The sequence below is a fragment of the Lampris incognitus genome, chromosome 2 (genome assembly GCF_029633865.1).
Source record: "Lampris incognitus isolate fLamInc1 chromosome 2, fLamInc1.hap2, whole genome shotgun sequence".
Classification (NCBI taxonomy): domain Eukaryota; kingdom Metazoa; phylum Chordata; class Actinopteri; order Lampriformes; family Lampridae; genus Lampris; species Lampris incognitus.
This window is the reverse complement of record NC_079212.1, coordinates 25,145,742-25,160,046: the sequence shown is the minus strand read 5'-3', so window position 1 is coordinate 25,160,046 and position 14,305 is coordinate 25,145,742. Positions and strand designations below refer to the sequence as shown.

The following is a 14,305-nucleotide window of genomic DNA, read 5'->3' as shown; positions in this document are numbered from 1 at the left end:
GAATATCTGCAAGGCTCCAGCAAACTCACTCTCCAGGTTTCGCCTTATGTGCTTCTTGGTTGATTCCTTGACTTGGGCAATGCCTTGGGAGTTCATTGAAGCTACCAGTCTAGAAGAGAGATCAGTCATTGTCATCACTTGAGGATTGCCAAAAAGCTCCATCCTGATGAAGAGGAACAGCTCATTGTATGCCTTATTCACAGCAGCTTCATACTGGGCTGCAGCATCATCATCTTCATTGCTGGCAACCTCTCCTTTGGAAACCTCTTCTTTGGTGTTAAGTCTATAGCATGACCTGTGGTAGTGCCCTTCAGCTGCTACAAGGTCTCTACTCACAATGGCAAGGATTCTGCTGTCCCTTTTCTTTGTGGCTGCACTCCTGATCTTTGCATCAGCTCGCAGTTCTCGACACTGCACCAGTACTTCTCTCGTATTCTGTCTCTTGGAATATTTGCTGTTTTTCTGACAAAATATGCACTCTGCATCATAAGTCCTAGATGTACTTGGAGCATGTCGAGCTACTCTCTTAGATTGTTTCTCTTCAGCAGAGACACAACTTTTCTTTTCTTTTGCAAGGAGGCCATCAAGAATTTGCTTCATAGTGAAGATACTGCGACACTTTCTGTGGTAGTAGATTGCTGGAATCTGTCCCTCAGGAATGTCTTTTGCCAGTTTCAAAACTGGTGCATGATTTCGTATCTGAGCTGCCCTGAGCAGAGTTCTCCATGAGTCGACACTTTGTAGTGAAACCAGCTTATCTGTATCATCAGAACAGTGGATAATGCACTCCACCCGTGGGCGCTTTGGTATTGGGTAAAAACTTGCTTGTTCACCAGTGGCCATATTCAGTCAGTTTTCACCTGCCACATACAAACAAATACATGTAACTTAGGTGTATGAACACTACTAAAACAAAGTTTACTTTGCTTCACCAGCGTCATATTACCATTATTTATCTTACATAGCCACAAATAGATACATTACCTAGTTGCTATGCAACAGCTGTATTTTGTCCACATGAGGCCGCTAAAATCAACACAAGATGAAAGTTCCTCGTAGCCACTTTAACTAATCATATTAACATATACATTAAAAGAACATGCTAACATTATGGGAAATTAGCTTACAATCTTCTCCAGAGTGAGACAAGAAGATAGATACCAGTTTCCTCTATATGTGTTTAGTAGAAAGCTATCTGGCTGCACGTTAGCCTAGCTTAGCACAATGAATGGAAGTACACAGTACTGGTTATCCTTGGTTGTTGGCCAACTAAGAACTGTCCCAGAGTTTAAGCTAGGCTAATCAGTACCAGGGGTGTTGAAATGCTATATTTGTAAAAATCTGGGCAAATACACAATCGTGAGAGGCACAGAAAAAGGTTTCCTGAAAGAAAAATGAAATAGCTGCTCATTTGGAAAGGTTATCATGTATTATTTTACTTCTGTTAGTGTACCAAATAAAATGGCACCAGTGAAGTTGTGTCACCTTGGGTGATATCGATATCTGGTCTGACCCATGGACTAACTGGTTTTGGTCTAGTTAGTTTCTTAGTAATAATGCCCTTCTAATTTAAGGTTCACAATCACCTCACACAATGAAATAGTATGGGTATATTATACATTTCCTGAATCGTTACAGTCCTGTGAGTATTCCAGTTTTTGTGTTTTGTGTCCCTGATATTCCTAGATGCCACAGGGCTAAAAGAAATATATAGTTTAGGCGAACATTGCAGAAAGATGTGTGTTATTGACGGGTTGAAGAGCTCAAGTGACCTCTGTATTTGTGAGAAATATCCACAACAGGGCTTGAATGAAAGCTAAGAAGGTCCCCTTTAAAATGATACCAAAGACAATATTATAGAACATTGAAAAATGTCCTGACCATGAGGCTAAACCAGGATATGCACCAGCGTCTAAAATGCAATTTAGTTTAGCGGGTGGTTAACTTCATGAGCTGATAACTGTGATACAGCTGCCACTCAGGAATGGTTATCATACCAAAATATCATCTACAGACATGGATCCTTTCAAAAATTATAAGTAAGTTTTGCCACCTTGAGTGTACCGAAATAGGAAATTTTGGGCTCTGGCCCATGGACTATGTGTGCAATGTACAGCCTTTTATCAGCAGTCTTGTGTGCATAGCACTACCTACAACCTACCTATAAGCATTTAAAACAAACAAATAACATGAAACGCTTGAGATTGTCAGTTTACGATGACTTACAAGACCACACCTCAGAAATGATTTGTCTTCCAGTATCCCCTTGTTAACAGTTGTGTGCCATTGCTGTTGCGTATAAATCTGGCTTTATGACTATTCTTCTGTTCAACTCCTTGATGAACACAATCCTTCCTGGTTGTGTATGACTCTTAGAAAAAAAAGGGTGCTGAAAAGTGATCTAAAGGTTTTTCCACAACAAACCACTAATCCTAGTTACACTTTATAATGAGCAGCTGCAAATAGTTGTTAATAAATGAGCAATAGGGCACTTATAACCTTTTACAACACACTTGCTAACGTTAGCACACACTTAAATCTATAAATAACTGTCTTCTGATTTTTAAACAATTGCAAACAACGGCATTTCGAGCCTGAAGGTTTAAATTTAGGCACAGCATCCTAAGTGCTTAAGGTTAGGGTAATCTCTCTCTTTCTCTCTCTCTCGCTATATATATAACTTTGTTAAAAGAAACACTCGACGATAGGAAAAGTGCTCAACAAATGTGGAGCAAAATAACCCAGTACAAACATCTGTACAAGCCTGTTTCATTTGCTTATGGCATGAAACAGGCTTCTACTGTGTCATAAAGAATTTACTTGACTCACTGGTTTTTTTCCCGGAATCCGTCAATTGTGTTGATGAAAGCGCTCAACAAATGAGGAGCGGAATATTAAAATAGATTTATGTATTGCAGCGAATTTGGGGGGCAGCACGGGAACCGTCGCCACAGCCGGGACGCGAAGCCGCAGTTCCCGCACCGCGGGCGACAACGTTAACCAGTCGACTAAAGGGTCCGGCCCGTTAGTTCTTGGCTAACGTGTCTACTTATTCGTGTACGTTACAATATATAACTGTTAAAAGAAACACTCAACGGTGGGGAAAGTGCTCTACAAACAAGGAGCAACATAATCTAATGAGTCAAGTAAATTCTTTATGAGACAGTACAAGGCTGTTTCATGCTATAAGCATAACTTGACTCACTGGATTTTACATCTATGTGTGTGTGTGTGTGTGTGTGTGTGTGTGTGTGTGCGCGCGTGTGAGTGTGTGTGTGCTCTGTGTCGGCCGACTGATGGCCGACACAGAGCACACACACACACACACACACACACACACACACACACACACACACACACACACACACACACACACACACACACACACACGATTTTGGTATCGGACACGTTCTGGTTTCCGTTTCTGTTTCTGTGTAAAGCCGAGTAGTATTGACCAATCACGTTTGAGTAGGCGGCGATTTCTACAGGAACATGCTCTGGTTGCGTGTCGGTGTGGGAAGTGAAGAGGCGGAACGCATTGACCGAAATGTCGCCTGGACCTAAAACACCTACAAAAAGTATCGATGTTTGTGTATTGTATGGAGAAACGGAAACGCTCGACTCGTGTCGACTACTTGTGAAACAATCCGGTCGAAGACGTCGTCTCTCAACTCGAACTTCATTCCCGCGTCTCAAATTGCTAATCCGACTATAAACAATGACGGGCGCCCGGAAGAGGAAGTTTTGATAGGAAACGGAAGCGATTAGCCCGGAATCCCCGAAATATTGGGCGTGGTCCCCAGAGCTAAATCATCGTCGTTAAGGCAAATATTTTGGTCTAGACACTCTAATCTGGTAAGTGCTATGAGGAAGTGATTAAATTCAATTGGGGGGGGGGGGGTCACACTTGATACAACATTTCAAGCCATATTAATAAGACGGCTATCAGCATTTTTAAGCCCTCTGCTACTGTTAAAAAGTTATGTTGGAAGAATTTTATAAGACCCCTATCACTCAGTCATCAGTCACTATTTATAGCTACTCATTATAAAGCCTAGCCATGAGTTCTTAAGGGAGCCTCAAATCAAGTTCAGCAATTTTCACCTCACTGAAAACCTCTATGGAAACATTTGTTTTTTTTCTTGTTTTTCCTTGTATGGGGACCGGCGTCTGTGGATACCTGCTGGGCTAATACTCTCAAGCCTAACGAGAGTCTCGTTATCTTTTCCACGGGAGTTTTTGGCTTTATCCTCCCAACAGTAGTAGGGTCGCCCCGGCCTCCAATCACTTCAAATGATCTCGGTGAGAACCTCTCTGATCGGCAAATCCCAACACTTCTGAGTGCAGCAAGTCTTAACGCCTCTCGCACAGAAAGCTACGGTTTAGCTTTGCGCACAGTGGGAGTGTAGTCTTTCATGTGAGGGAGGGAGTGGGTCGCATTCAGCCGCAGTGTGAAAGCGCAGCATAAGTGTCTGGAGAAATTCATCAAAGTCTAAGGAGATGGCACTTACTATAAATTGTGTCTATCACAAAATGGTTACCCAACTACATGAGTGTCACCAAGCTCCCTTTCAATAACAGTGATTGAGAATCCCCATGGGGGGGGGGGGACAAAAACAAGCAAAGCATTAATTGACATTGTCCCACATTATCCTTAACGGAGGGTTAATTCATCAATTAATTACATGTGGGGACATCTTATTGTGAAGTAGGCCCTCTTACTAAGTTTAGCAGTCGATATTGCTTGTCAAGAGGACGGAACAGATAAACATTCTTTATGGGATTATCCTTATAGATATGAAACACTTATGAATCATGCGACTGATTAGCGTGCCAAAACTTTCCCAGAATAGTTTTGGTAGATCATACATGGCTGAGATAGTACCTGGAGTCAATAAGTCTCCTGGCCCCCTCCAGACTCTTTATCTTACTAATGCCTGGGGGCCGGGGTTATTGATGGATACTCCTCCTTGATCTATACATTGAGGAAAGCTGCTGGGGCCAGCTCCTCTGCCCAAGCTGCACAATATTTATCAGCAGCGTCTTTATCCTTGCCAAGACTCATGTCGCACACCATGGTTTTTGCATTTTATTTTGTTTCTACTTTAGCTCCCACCATCTGTGCATTATTAACTTTCTTAAATGTAGGGTGAACAAGGGATTTTGTCAGGAAATCATTTGCTGGTTCAATAAAGTCAGTGTGCCAAGGTGAGGGCCAGCTTCTTTTCTGCCTCCTAGGCAATAACCTGTAGCTTATTGAACAGCCCTCAAAGACATTTGAAGTTCAACAACTGAAGGATGAGCAGATTGTCAAACTCAAGAGCACTATGGTGAAGTTAAATTGATGACATTTTTAATGTCTCTGAATTAATGGCGAAGGCATGGAATACTCTGTTATGCAAAGTGGCCCCTAGACATTATCAAAACCCATTAATGCTAAGAAGAGTGATTGCTTGGGTAAGCCAACACTTAGTCTAAATTTAGTGTTAGATGTTTAGATGGTCTCTACAGGACAGCATCTAGCTCTTTTTGTGTTGTTTATCATCTAAGTAACTGAAAATACAATTGATCTACATACAGTATCATAATCTGCCTACTAATGATAGCTCTGGGCCAGCCATCTTACGTAGGAAAAGTCATGAAATTAATCAATCTATCCATTATCTTAACCGTTTATCCTGCTCTCAGGGTCACAGGGATGCTGGAGCCGATTCCAGCAGTCATTGGGCAGCAGGCGGGGAGACACCCTGGACAGGCCACCAGGCCATCACAGGGCCGACACACATGCACACACACCCATTCATTCCTAGGGACAATTTAGTATGGCCAATTCACCTGACTTACATGTCATTGGACTGTGGGAGGAAACCGGAGCCCCCGGAGAAGACCCACACAGACACGGGGAGAACATGCAAACTCCACACAGAGGATGACCCGGGATGACCCACCAAGGTTGGACTACCCCGGGGCTCCAACCCCGGACCTTCTTACTGTGAGGCAACCGCACTAACCACTGCACCACCGTGCCGCCTGTCATGCGATTAATGAAATGCATTATTAAGTGGATGGTATGTTTTTGATTCAGTCTGTTATTAAATTTTGTAAATGGAAACAGTGGTTCTTACAGTGGTGGCATATTGGATGTCCCTCCATATGTTCGTCTCCCTGGATAGGTCTGATGTTTCAAACAAGTTGTCCAACACCACCTCTCCGATCATGTCGTGTCGTGAAAACCTGTCAAAGTCAACGACGCTCATGTGGAGCTTCCTGACAGCAAGCTCATCGTAAGGCACGGGAAACTGGAAGGTCTCGTTGAACATGGGATTGAGGGTCTTTCGGTGGACACGCGTCTGGAACTTCTTGCGGTCAGGCAGCAGGTAGATCTTGACGTAAGGGTCTGAACTGCCGCACAAGTCCTTGGCGGGCAGGTCAGAGGCCTTGAGGATATTGACCAGCAAAGCCTCGCTCTCATAGTCATACTTAAGAGAGAAGTTAATCCTGCCACAGTTTTTGCCGCTGCCACTCTTGGATGACTCCTCTGTCTCCACGGTCTTCTGCTTGTACAGCTCCGGCTGGATGCGCCCGATGCTGGTGGGCTTTTCGTCTTTGTCCACGACGTAGTCATTCCCCAGATCCAGGCTGCCTACCTGCATCTGTCTGGGCAGGTGTCTTTTAAATGAACTGTGCCTACAGGGAAAGGAAATAAATTAAAGACATGGGTGGAAACTGTGTGAATGGTTTGATTGGCAGTGCCTGGAGAGAGTGGTCAGTGTTTGAAATGATGCCAGCAGAAAATTTGGAGACGTTTTGAATCTTAATAAGAATTATTTCACATCTGACTTTCAGAAAGACTTTTATTGACATGTGCATTACATGCACTAGGAATTTTACTTGTTATTGCTGGTACAATTAAGAACGCAAGGAAATGCTGATCCTATACGCTGTTTTATTCCAAAGACAAATAGACATGCCTTTAAGGAACAACACAACTGTCTGCATATTTATACAGAGCAAAAAAGGCCAGTACATTTATATTATAAGAATATGAAAGAGAGCGAAATATGTTTGAAGATACAAAAAATATGTTATGTTTATTTTCTTTTGCATTCCTCCTGATGAAAATTGCATTGCCATGTTTTATGTTGAAAACTTGCAGTTTCAGGGAGGAATGCTATTGAGAACACTTTCACTTTTCACTGTGTTTAATCGTGTCTCGTAACATGGCGTTACTGTATATAAAAATAATTACTAAGAGAATGTTCGCAAGACTCAGGGTGTTTTTGAGGAGTTGGCACATGTGGTGTTTAAACATGTTTACAAAATGGAGTGTCATGACAATATTTTGATATCATTTGTGTGTGTGTGTGTGTGTGTGTGTGTGTGTGTGTGTGTGTGTGTGTGTGTGTGTGTGTGTGTGTGTGTGTGTGTGTGTGTGTGTGTGTGTGTGTGTGTGTGTGTGTGTGTGTGTGTTGTTATTCAGCTAAATCTGTAAGGACTAAGTTGAGTTTTTAACAATAAGAGTGAGGACATTTTTGCAAAATGAGGACATTTTCCTCAATTCTTCAAGGGTTTATTTTAGGTTTAGGACTTGGGTTAGGGTTCTGGTTAGAACTAGGATTAGTTAAGGTTAGGATAAGGGGCTAAGGTTAGGCATGCCAGGGTTAGCAGCAAAGGAATGAATGAAGTCAATCAGGGTCCTCACAAGTATAGAAAAAAAAACTTTGCCTGTATATATATGTGGGTGAACACATCATACAATATAGCATTAAGCTAATTTGCATATATGAGATTGCATGTTTGTGTTATTCGTCACACTGAGGGCTAACCTAGTGGAGGAGGCAGGCTCAGTGGTCTGTCTCTGCATGCGTTGCGTGCGGCGCAGGAAGTGCTCTCTCATGGAGAGCTGAACATCGGTGGGGATGTCAGGCGATGTATGACTTATCTTCACCGCCGCTTCCAGAAACCCCATCGAGTCCATGGGGTCTTTCACCTTCTCCGTTGCCATGACGTCCACTGGCTGCTGGGGTCTGGGCAGGAAGGTGGGGGACTGGAGCGGACAGTGATCTGAACCGCAGGCCAGGGTTAGAGCTGCCGAACCTGAGAATAGGGCCTTGTTCCGCCAAGGCACCCAGCACAGCTTCCACGAAGCGAAGCTGAGGAGACCCAGCAGGGCCAGGCCACAAACCACAAATACACTGAGCAGGAGGCCAAAAGAAACGTCTGGTTGGGAACCACAGGGGCCGAATCACAGGTTCACAAAATATGGACAAACAGATGGTGATTAGAAGGGTGAGAGAAGGGAGAGAAGCAGAGTCAGTAAGGTAGACATGAAAGACATGATTTTCAGATTGGCCAGTGCTACAGCGTATCAGCAGCAGTTACATAAGGCTATTGTCAGAAGACGTGCTTTAAAAATTAAGCAGCCTCCATTAGTCTTCAGCCACAAAGTGAGGATGGCTCATGTGCCTGCCTTTAAATGTAAATAGGGCTCTGTGTGCTTGTAGTGCACACACATGGAACATGAACGTGTACACATACGCACACACAGACACACACATACACACACGTACACACATATGCACACACACACACATGCACACACATTCGTTCCATTATATTGGATTTGCAGTAGAGTTAAAGGTAATTAGAGTTACACATATTAAATGTAAAAAGCTATACATTATAGTCTTTGAAACAGCAAAAACAGACTCTTGGGGACAGATCCAACGTGTCAGAAGCCTCTAGAGATATCTACGACGAATGGTTCTTGTGTGCTGTTGTGAGCGTGAACACATAAGAGATGGGGGAGGGGGGCAGCCCCAACTAATTAATTTTGTGATTATTATGAATATGCTTTCTGAGGGAGAAGCTGCATACAATGATCTGGCGACACACCAAAAATGACAAGCGCAGCAAATGCATTCACAGGGACTGAAAAAAAGAAAAAATAGAAAGCAAAAGAAAACATACCGCTGGCCTTGCCTGTGGAGACACTTGCTATATTTGATTTAGAGTAATTACCTTTTGCCACCTGATACTTGCAACCGTTTCCGTTTCCACACTTTACAGGAGGCGGTGAATTGAATTCTTTAAATTTTGCTGCAGTGTCGTTTTCCACATGGTCCTGATTACATAGATTTATCTACACTCACTTCCTCTTGTACTATGGAGGAGCATTTGGGCACCTCTCAAAGGATTCCTGAATCGAATCCCAACATATCACTGAAGAGATAGTACGAACCTGCTTCAAGGCACATTCAATTTATCCTGTTAAAATATGCAGCTACCTCATCGCTTCCCTGCCATTGCAGACAAATTATGAGCATATTTGAAACCTCTGGAAAATGCATTGTTTATTCAATGCATCGCATTTTAAGAGCATTAGGCTAATGCACTGACTTATTTATACTGTAAGCCATGCAAATGGTCGGTTTTAATTCAGACCAAGGGTTGGCCAAGAGTGATTGAGCATGAGTTGCTCTAAAATCAATACCCACATGATATGAATATGAATGTTAAGATTAAAAAATGCAGATGTGTTTCAAGGACACTTCCCTCAGCACTCAACACTGCTTTCCAACATCATTAAGACATTAGGAAGGCCACTTGTCCCCCCCCCCTTTTCCCCTCCCCAATTGTATCCAGCCAATTACCCACTCTTCCGAGCATTCCCTGCCGCTGCTCCACCCCCTCTGCCTATCCGGGTAGAGCTGCAGACTACCACATCAATCAACCAATCAAGTTGCATTATACACTTTTCTAGCTGCAATAGCCAATGCCTCCTCCGATACATGTGGAGTTGCAAGTCGCTTCTTTTCACCTGACAGTCAGGAGTTTTGCCAGGCGGACGTAGCGCGTGGGAGGATCACGCTATTCCCCCCAGTTCCCCCTCCCCCCTGAACAGGCACCCCGACCAACCACAGGAGGCGCTAGTGCAGCTACCAGGACACATACCCACATCCGGCTTCCCACCCGCGGACACTGGCCAATTGTGTTTGTAGGGACACCCGACCAAACCGGAGGTAACATGGGGATTTGAACCGGCGATCCCCATGTTGGTATGCAATGGAATAGACCGCCACGCTACCCGGACACCCTGGCCACTTGTTATTAGACTAAGATATTCAGTCAAACTACTAAATTACCTGGGGCTCTGAAAAGGAACTGGGGGACATATGTAAGCATAGCATTCACTGAGAAAGAATGGAATAAGATTTGTCAAAATGAGAGAAAATGGACAATAGAAATTACTCATCTAATTTAAAGCTCTTAATTATTTCCTCTGGACACCTAATAGACCGTTGAGGTTGAGACTCAGATATCCTTTACTGCTGGAGGTGTCTGAGGATCCACTGACAGGTGTGCTCTGGTAATGACCCAAGGTTCAAGTCTTTTGGAGACCAGCTCATGGCTGTACAAAGGATATCACCAGTAGCACCTATACATTTTCTGCCGGGCTGCACGGTTTAGGCGGCTCGCTGGTGATAAGGGATGGGGGAGTGCAGCATGGATTCAGATGGTTAGACAGATCTTAATGAGCGGAAGGAAAACTGCAGGCTTTCTGTCTTTTCATGAATGGTTTCTTGAGCTCGGCAGTGCGGCTGCTTATTAAGAGTTACACAACAGGCGGACTGAAACAATACACAATCTGGTGCTACAATGGGGAAAATATCATCTCTGTATGAGGATAGATGCATAATTATATAGTATTTTAATTTGTAATGACTCTGTCCCTTGTTTCAGATGACCTCCTCGGGGACTGTGTTTTACATGTATTTATAAGGCTCTTGGTGTGGTAGCATGTTGTTCCAATTGTGTTCATATTTTACTTTAATGTACATTTAATAGATTTTATATTCTATAATATGAATTATTACTTTATTACTTTCCATTGTGGAGAAATTTGGTTGAGGCTTGCCTTGTTTATCTTTTGTGCGCCTAAATTGAAGTCTTAAATAAAATTCAATATAATTAAATCATAAATAAAACGCAGATGCATCTACAGTATTGCCTCTCATTCTTCCTGCAGTGTGTTTGCCCTTAAGCAACTTCACACTGCTCTTAGTTAACCCAGCCCAAACCCTAATGAAAGCGATTTCCCCCACTTAACACCTCTTATTTTCCAAATTTCTCCACCTAAGCTCAAAAAGGCCAGTCCACTAAAGCATATTTACAGCTTATCGGAGAGGTGGACAGGTTTTCCAAGTCTGGAGGATTTATGCCTCAGGGTGATTTCTCAGCCCTCATCCCCAGTCATGGCTTCTTGTCATCTGAAATTTCACAGCTCCCCGCAAACCATCGAGTTTACCGGCCTGCCAGTTGCACGGCCTTCACGCATCATCACTACAAACTGATGTGACCTGATGCACTGCAACCAAATGCTACGAACTTGGCAACAGAGATACGTAGGGCAGAAATGTAGTTTGAGACTGCAAACTTTACTCTACTCAACTCTACTTGTTTTACTTTTTCCCTGCCTGGCATTCATTATAAACTGAAATATATATAAAAAGAATATATTGTTCGACAGTTAAGCTATACCCTTGAATAAATGGCCTGGCTGCTTTGTTTTTTGGATGAACAGAATTTACCTTCACTTCTAGTACTGCGGCAAAGTTCTATCTTTATGGACAATAAAAGCATCTGAATCTGAATATATTGGCAGAAATACTTTGGCTACCAAAGCATACATGACACCATATACTTTAAGACTCACAAAAGTAGCATGGCAATCGCTTTCAAGTAAATCTACGCATAGTACGGTATCTTACTTTTACTTGGCTTCCAGGTACGTACTCCGCCACTGCTTCAAGCACTAAAATCCTCAATGCATTTGCAGACTACTTTTGATGATTTATTGAGAAACACGGTGGCCAGATCCGGGTTTACTTGAAGCATATACCTGTCAAACTATACAGTGTAGATTGGAAAGATTTATAGTCAGTGGCATATCCAAGCCACGGATGGAATTTCATTGTTACAAGATTTGCCTGACTTTTGCCACATCCAGTGGTGTGGAGACTTTTTCACCAGCACCACGAGCCGAAGTTGTTATGACACACTTTCAGTCCTCTCATTGCATCCTAATGTGTGATAGTGATAGACTGGCTGACTAGTGATGCAATGCTAGGGAAAAATAGATAGCAAGCGCAGAAGGGAGAGAGAGAGACAGAGAGACAGAGACAGATACAGACAGAGAGAGAGACAGAGACAGACAGAGAGACAGACAGACAGACAGACAGACAGAGGGACAGCAAGAGAGAGAGAGAGAGAGAGAGAGAGAGGGAGACACGTGGTTATTGTATTTTTTAAATCACTTCAGGACACAGCGCTGTCGCTCGACACAACCTCTCCGTGGCATTCTTTATTTAGACTGACACGGCATCAAAGGCAGACCCGATCAAACAACCCAGAGCCCGCAGGCATCACCAATCGATCCCAGCACAATAGAACAGCACCAAATCAAATGCAGCACTGTCGATGTGTGCAGACATAACATCCCCCCCCCCCCCCGGCAGGATTTCAAACATGAAAGGTTGACACAAAGTCCTCTAGGTGGCCAGGGCGTAAACGTGTGCGAACAGGTCACGGGGCGGCCTGAGGCTGGGCAGGCCGAGGTGGGGAGGGAGATGGCAGGGAAAGCTGAGGCCCAGAAATGTCTGGGGCCCGTGTAGGAGCTGCATGAAGCCCCGGGGCGTCTCGCCATGCTGAGGGAATGGCTATGGTTGTGTCACCAGCTGTGTGTGGCGGAGCTGACACCTTCCGTAGACGACTGGAGTGCCACCGAGTGCCATCGCTGAGGAGGTAAGTGGCTGGGCCCAGCTGACGGGTGACTTGGAGAGGAGAGGACCAGTATGAAGCCATTTTATTGTCCCTGTGGGGCCTGCGGACCCTGACCCAGTCTGACACATTGATGTCTGGCACCCTGGTTCGTTTTGACTGGTCAAACCGTTGCTTCATCCGCGTCTGCTGACGAGTGACTGAGGCTCTGACCCCAGAGGGAGGTGCCTGAGGTGTGGAGGGGCGGAGCCTGTCAAGGGGCATGCACAGTTCCCGGCCTAGCATGAGAGAGGCTGGGGAGACGCCTGTGGTCGAGTGCTGTGTGGCCCGATAGTGCAGCAGAGTGTGACGGATGGCCTGCGTGAAAGAGCAACCTTGGGCCATGTGTGCTCTGAGGCCGTTCTTCAGTGACTGGTGAAAACGTTCAACGCCGCCATTGGCCTGGGGGTGGTAGGGCGCAGTGCGTATATGACGGATGCCCTTGCTTTCGAGATAAGCAGTGAACTCAGCAGAGACCAGCTGAGGGCCGTTGTCAGTGGTGATGGTCTTTGGGAGGCCCCAGCGAGAGAAAAGAGAGTCCAGGAAGTCGATGATGATCTGTGAGGTCACAGTGCCGGAAGTGGTGAGTTCAGGCCATTTTGAGTGTAGATCGTAGGCGACCACCATGAAGCGTTGGTGGTGGGGAACTCCATGGATCTCACCACAAATGTCCAACTGCAGGTGTTCCCAGGGCTGAGAGGGCCAGGCGAGAGGTTGCAGGGGTGGGGGAGCCTGGTGGCCAGTCTTGCCACTCACAAGGCAGGCAGAACAGTCCTTCACCAGAGCCTCAATATCTCTGTCTATCCCCGGCCACCACACCAGGTCTCGGCAGCGCTGTTTCAGTTTCACAATGCCCAGGTGGCCTTCATGCGCCGTATTCAAAACACGTGCACGGAGAGCAGCTGGGACCACTGTGCAAAACCCACGTGCCACGCAGGTGTCGTTCCAGCAGGAGAGCTCCTGTCTGACTCGGGCGAACGCAGCCAGCTCCTCTGGGACCTTGTGAGGCCAGCCGTTCTGGATGTAGGTGCGGAGCTGGGAGAGGACAGGGTCCTGTTCGGAGGCTGCCCTCAGCTCCTGCAGAGAGACAGTGGCCTGGAGGGGTGTGTGTAGCATTTGGACAATGTCCTTTTCCACACAGTCAGTGTCCGTCTGTGGAGCTGGGGTGGAGACAGAGCGAGAGAGCAGGTCGGCGACAACATTGTCTCTGCCTGGGGTGAACTGCAGGCTGAAGTTGTACTTGCGGAGGCGGTCAGACCAGCGGTGCAGCCTCAGGGGTTTGTGGCCTGTCCCAGATGTGGACAGCAGCGCTGTCAGGGCCTGGTGATCTGTCCTGAGGGTGAAGGAGCGGCCATAGAGGTAGAGGTGCCACCTTTCACAAGCCCAGATACAGGCTAACGCCTCACGCTCACCCACGGAGTACCGCTGCTCGGTCAGGTTGTGGCACGGGAGGCGAAGGCAATGGGCTTCTCCACACCGTTCTGGG

At 45.3% G+C, this 14,305-nt stretch overlaps 1 protein-coding gene and 1 long non-coding RNA gene across 2 annotated transcripts in view; one reads left to right on the top strand and one right to left on the bottom strand.

Moving 5' to 3' along the window:
• The window catches only part of syt6a (synaptotagmin VIa), a 54,654-nt gene that overhangs the window by 8,541 nt on the left and 31,808 nt on the right, over nucleotides 1-14,305 (bottom strand). The window contains exons 2-3 of the mRNA XM_056273471.1: nucleotides 7,827-8,220; nucleotides 6,126-6,687 (exon numbers count right to left, since the gene is read on the bottom strand). Coding sequence (XP_056129446.1) covers nucleotides 6,126-6,687; nucleotides 7,827-8,220 — 956 coding nt within the window. The remainder of the gene's footprint in view (nucleotides 1-6,125; nucleotides 6,688-7,826; nucleotides 8,221-14,305) is intronic.
• Nucleotides 3,521-6,237, top strand: LOC130107071 (uncharacterized). The gene is made up of 3 exons (XR_008809796.1): nucleotides 3,521-3,855; nucleotides 5,689-6,068; nucleotides 6,174-6,237. It is a non-coding gene; the product is annotated as an uncharacterized LOC130107071 (long non-coding RNA).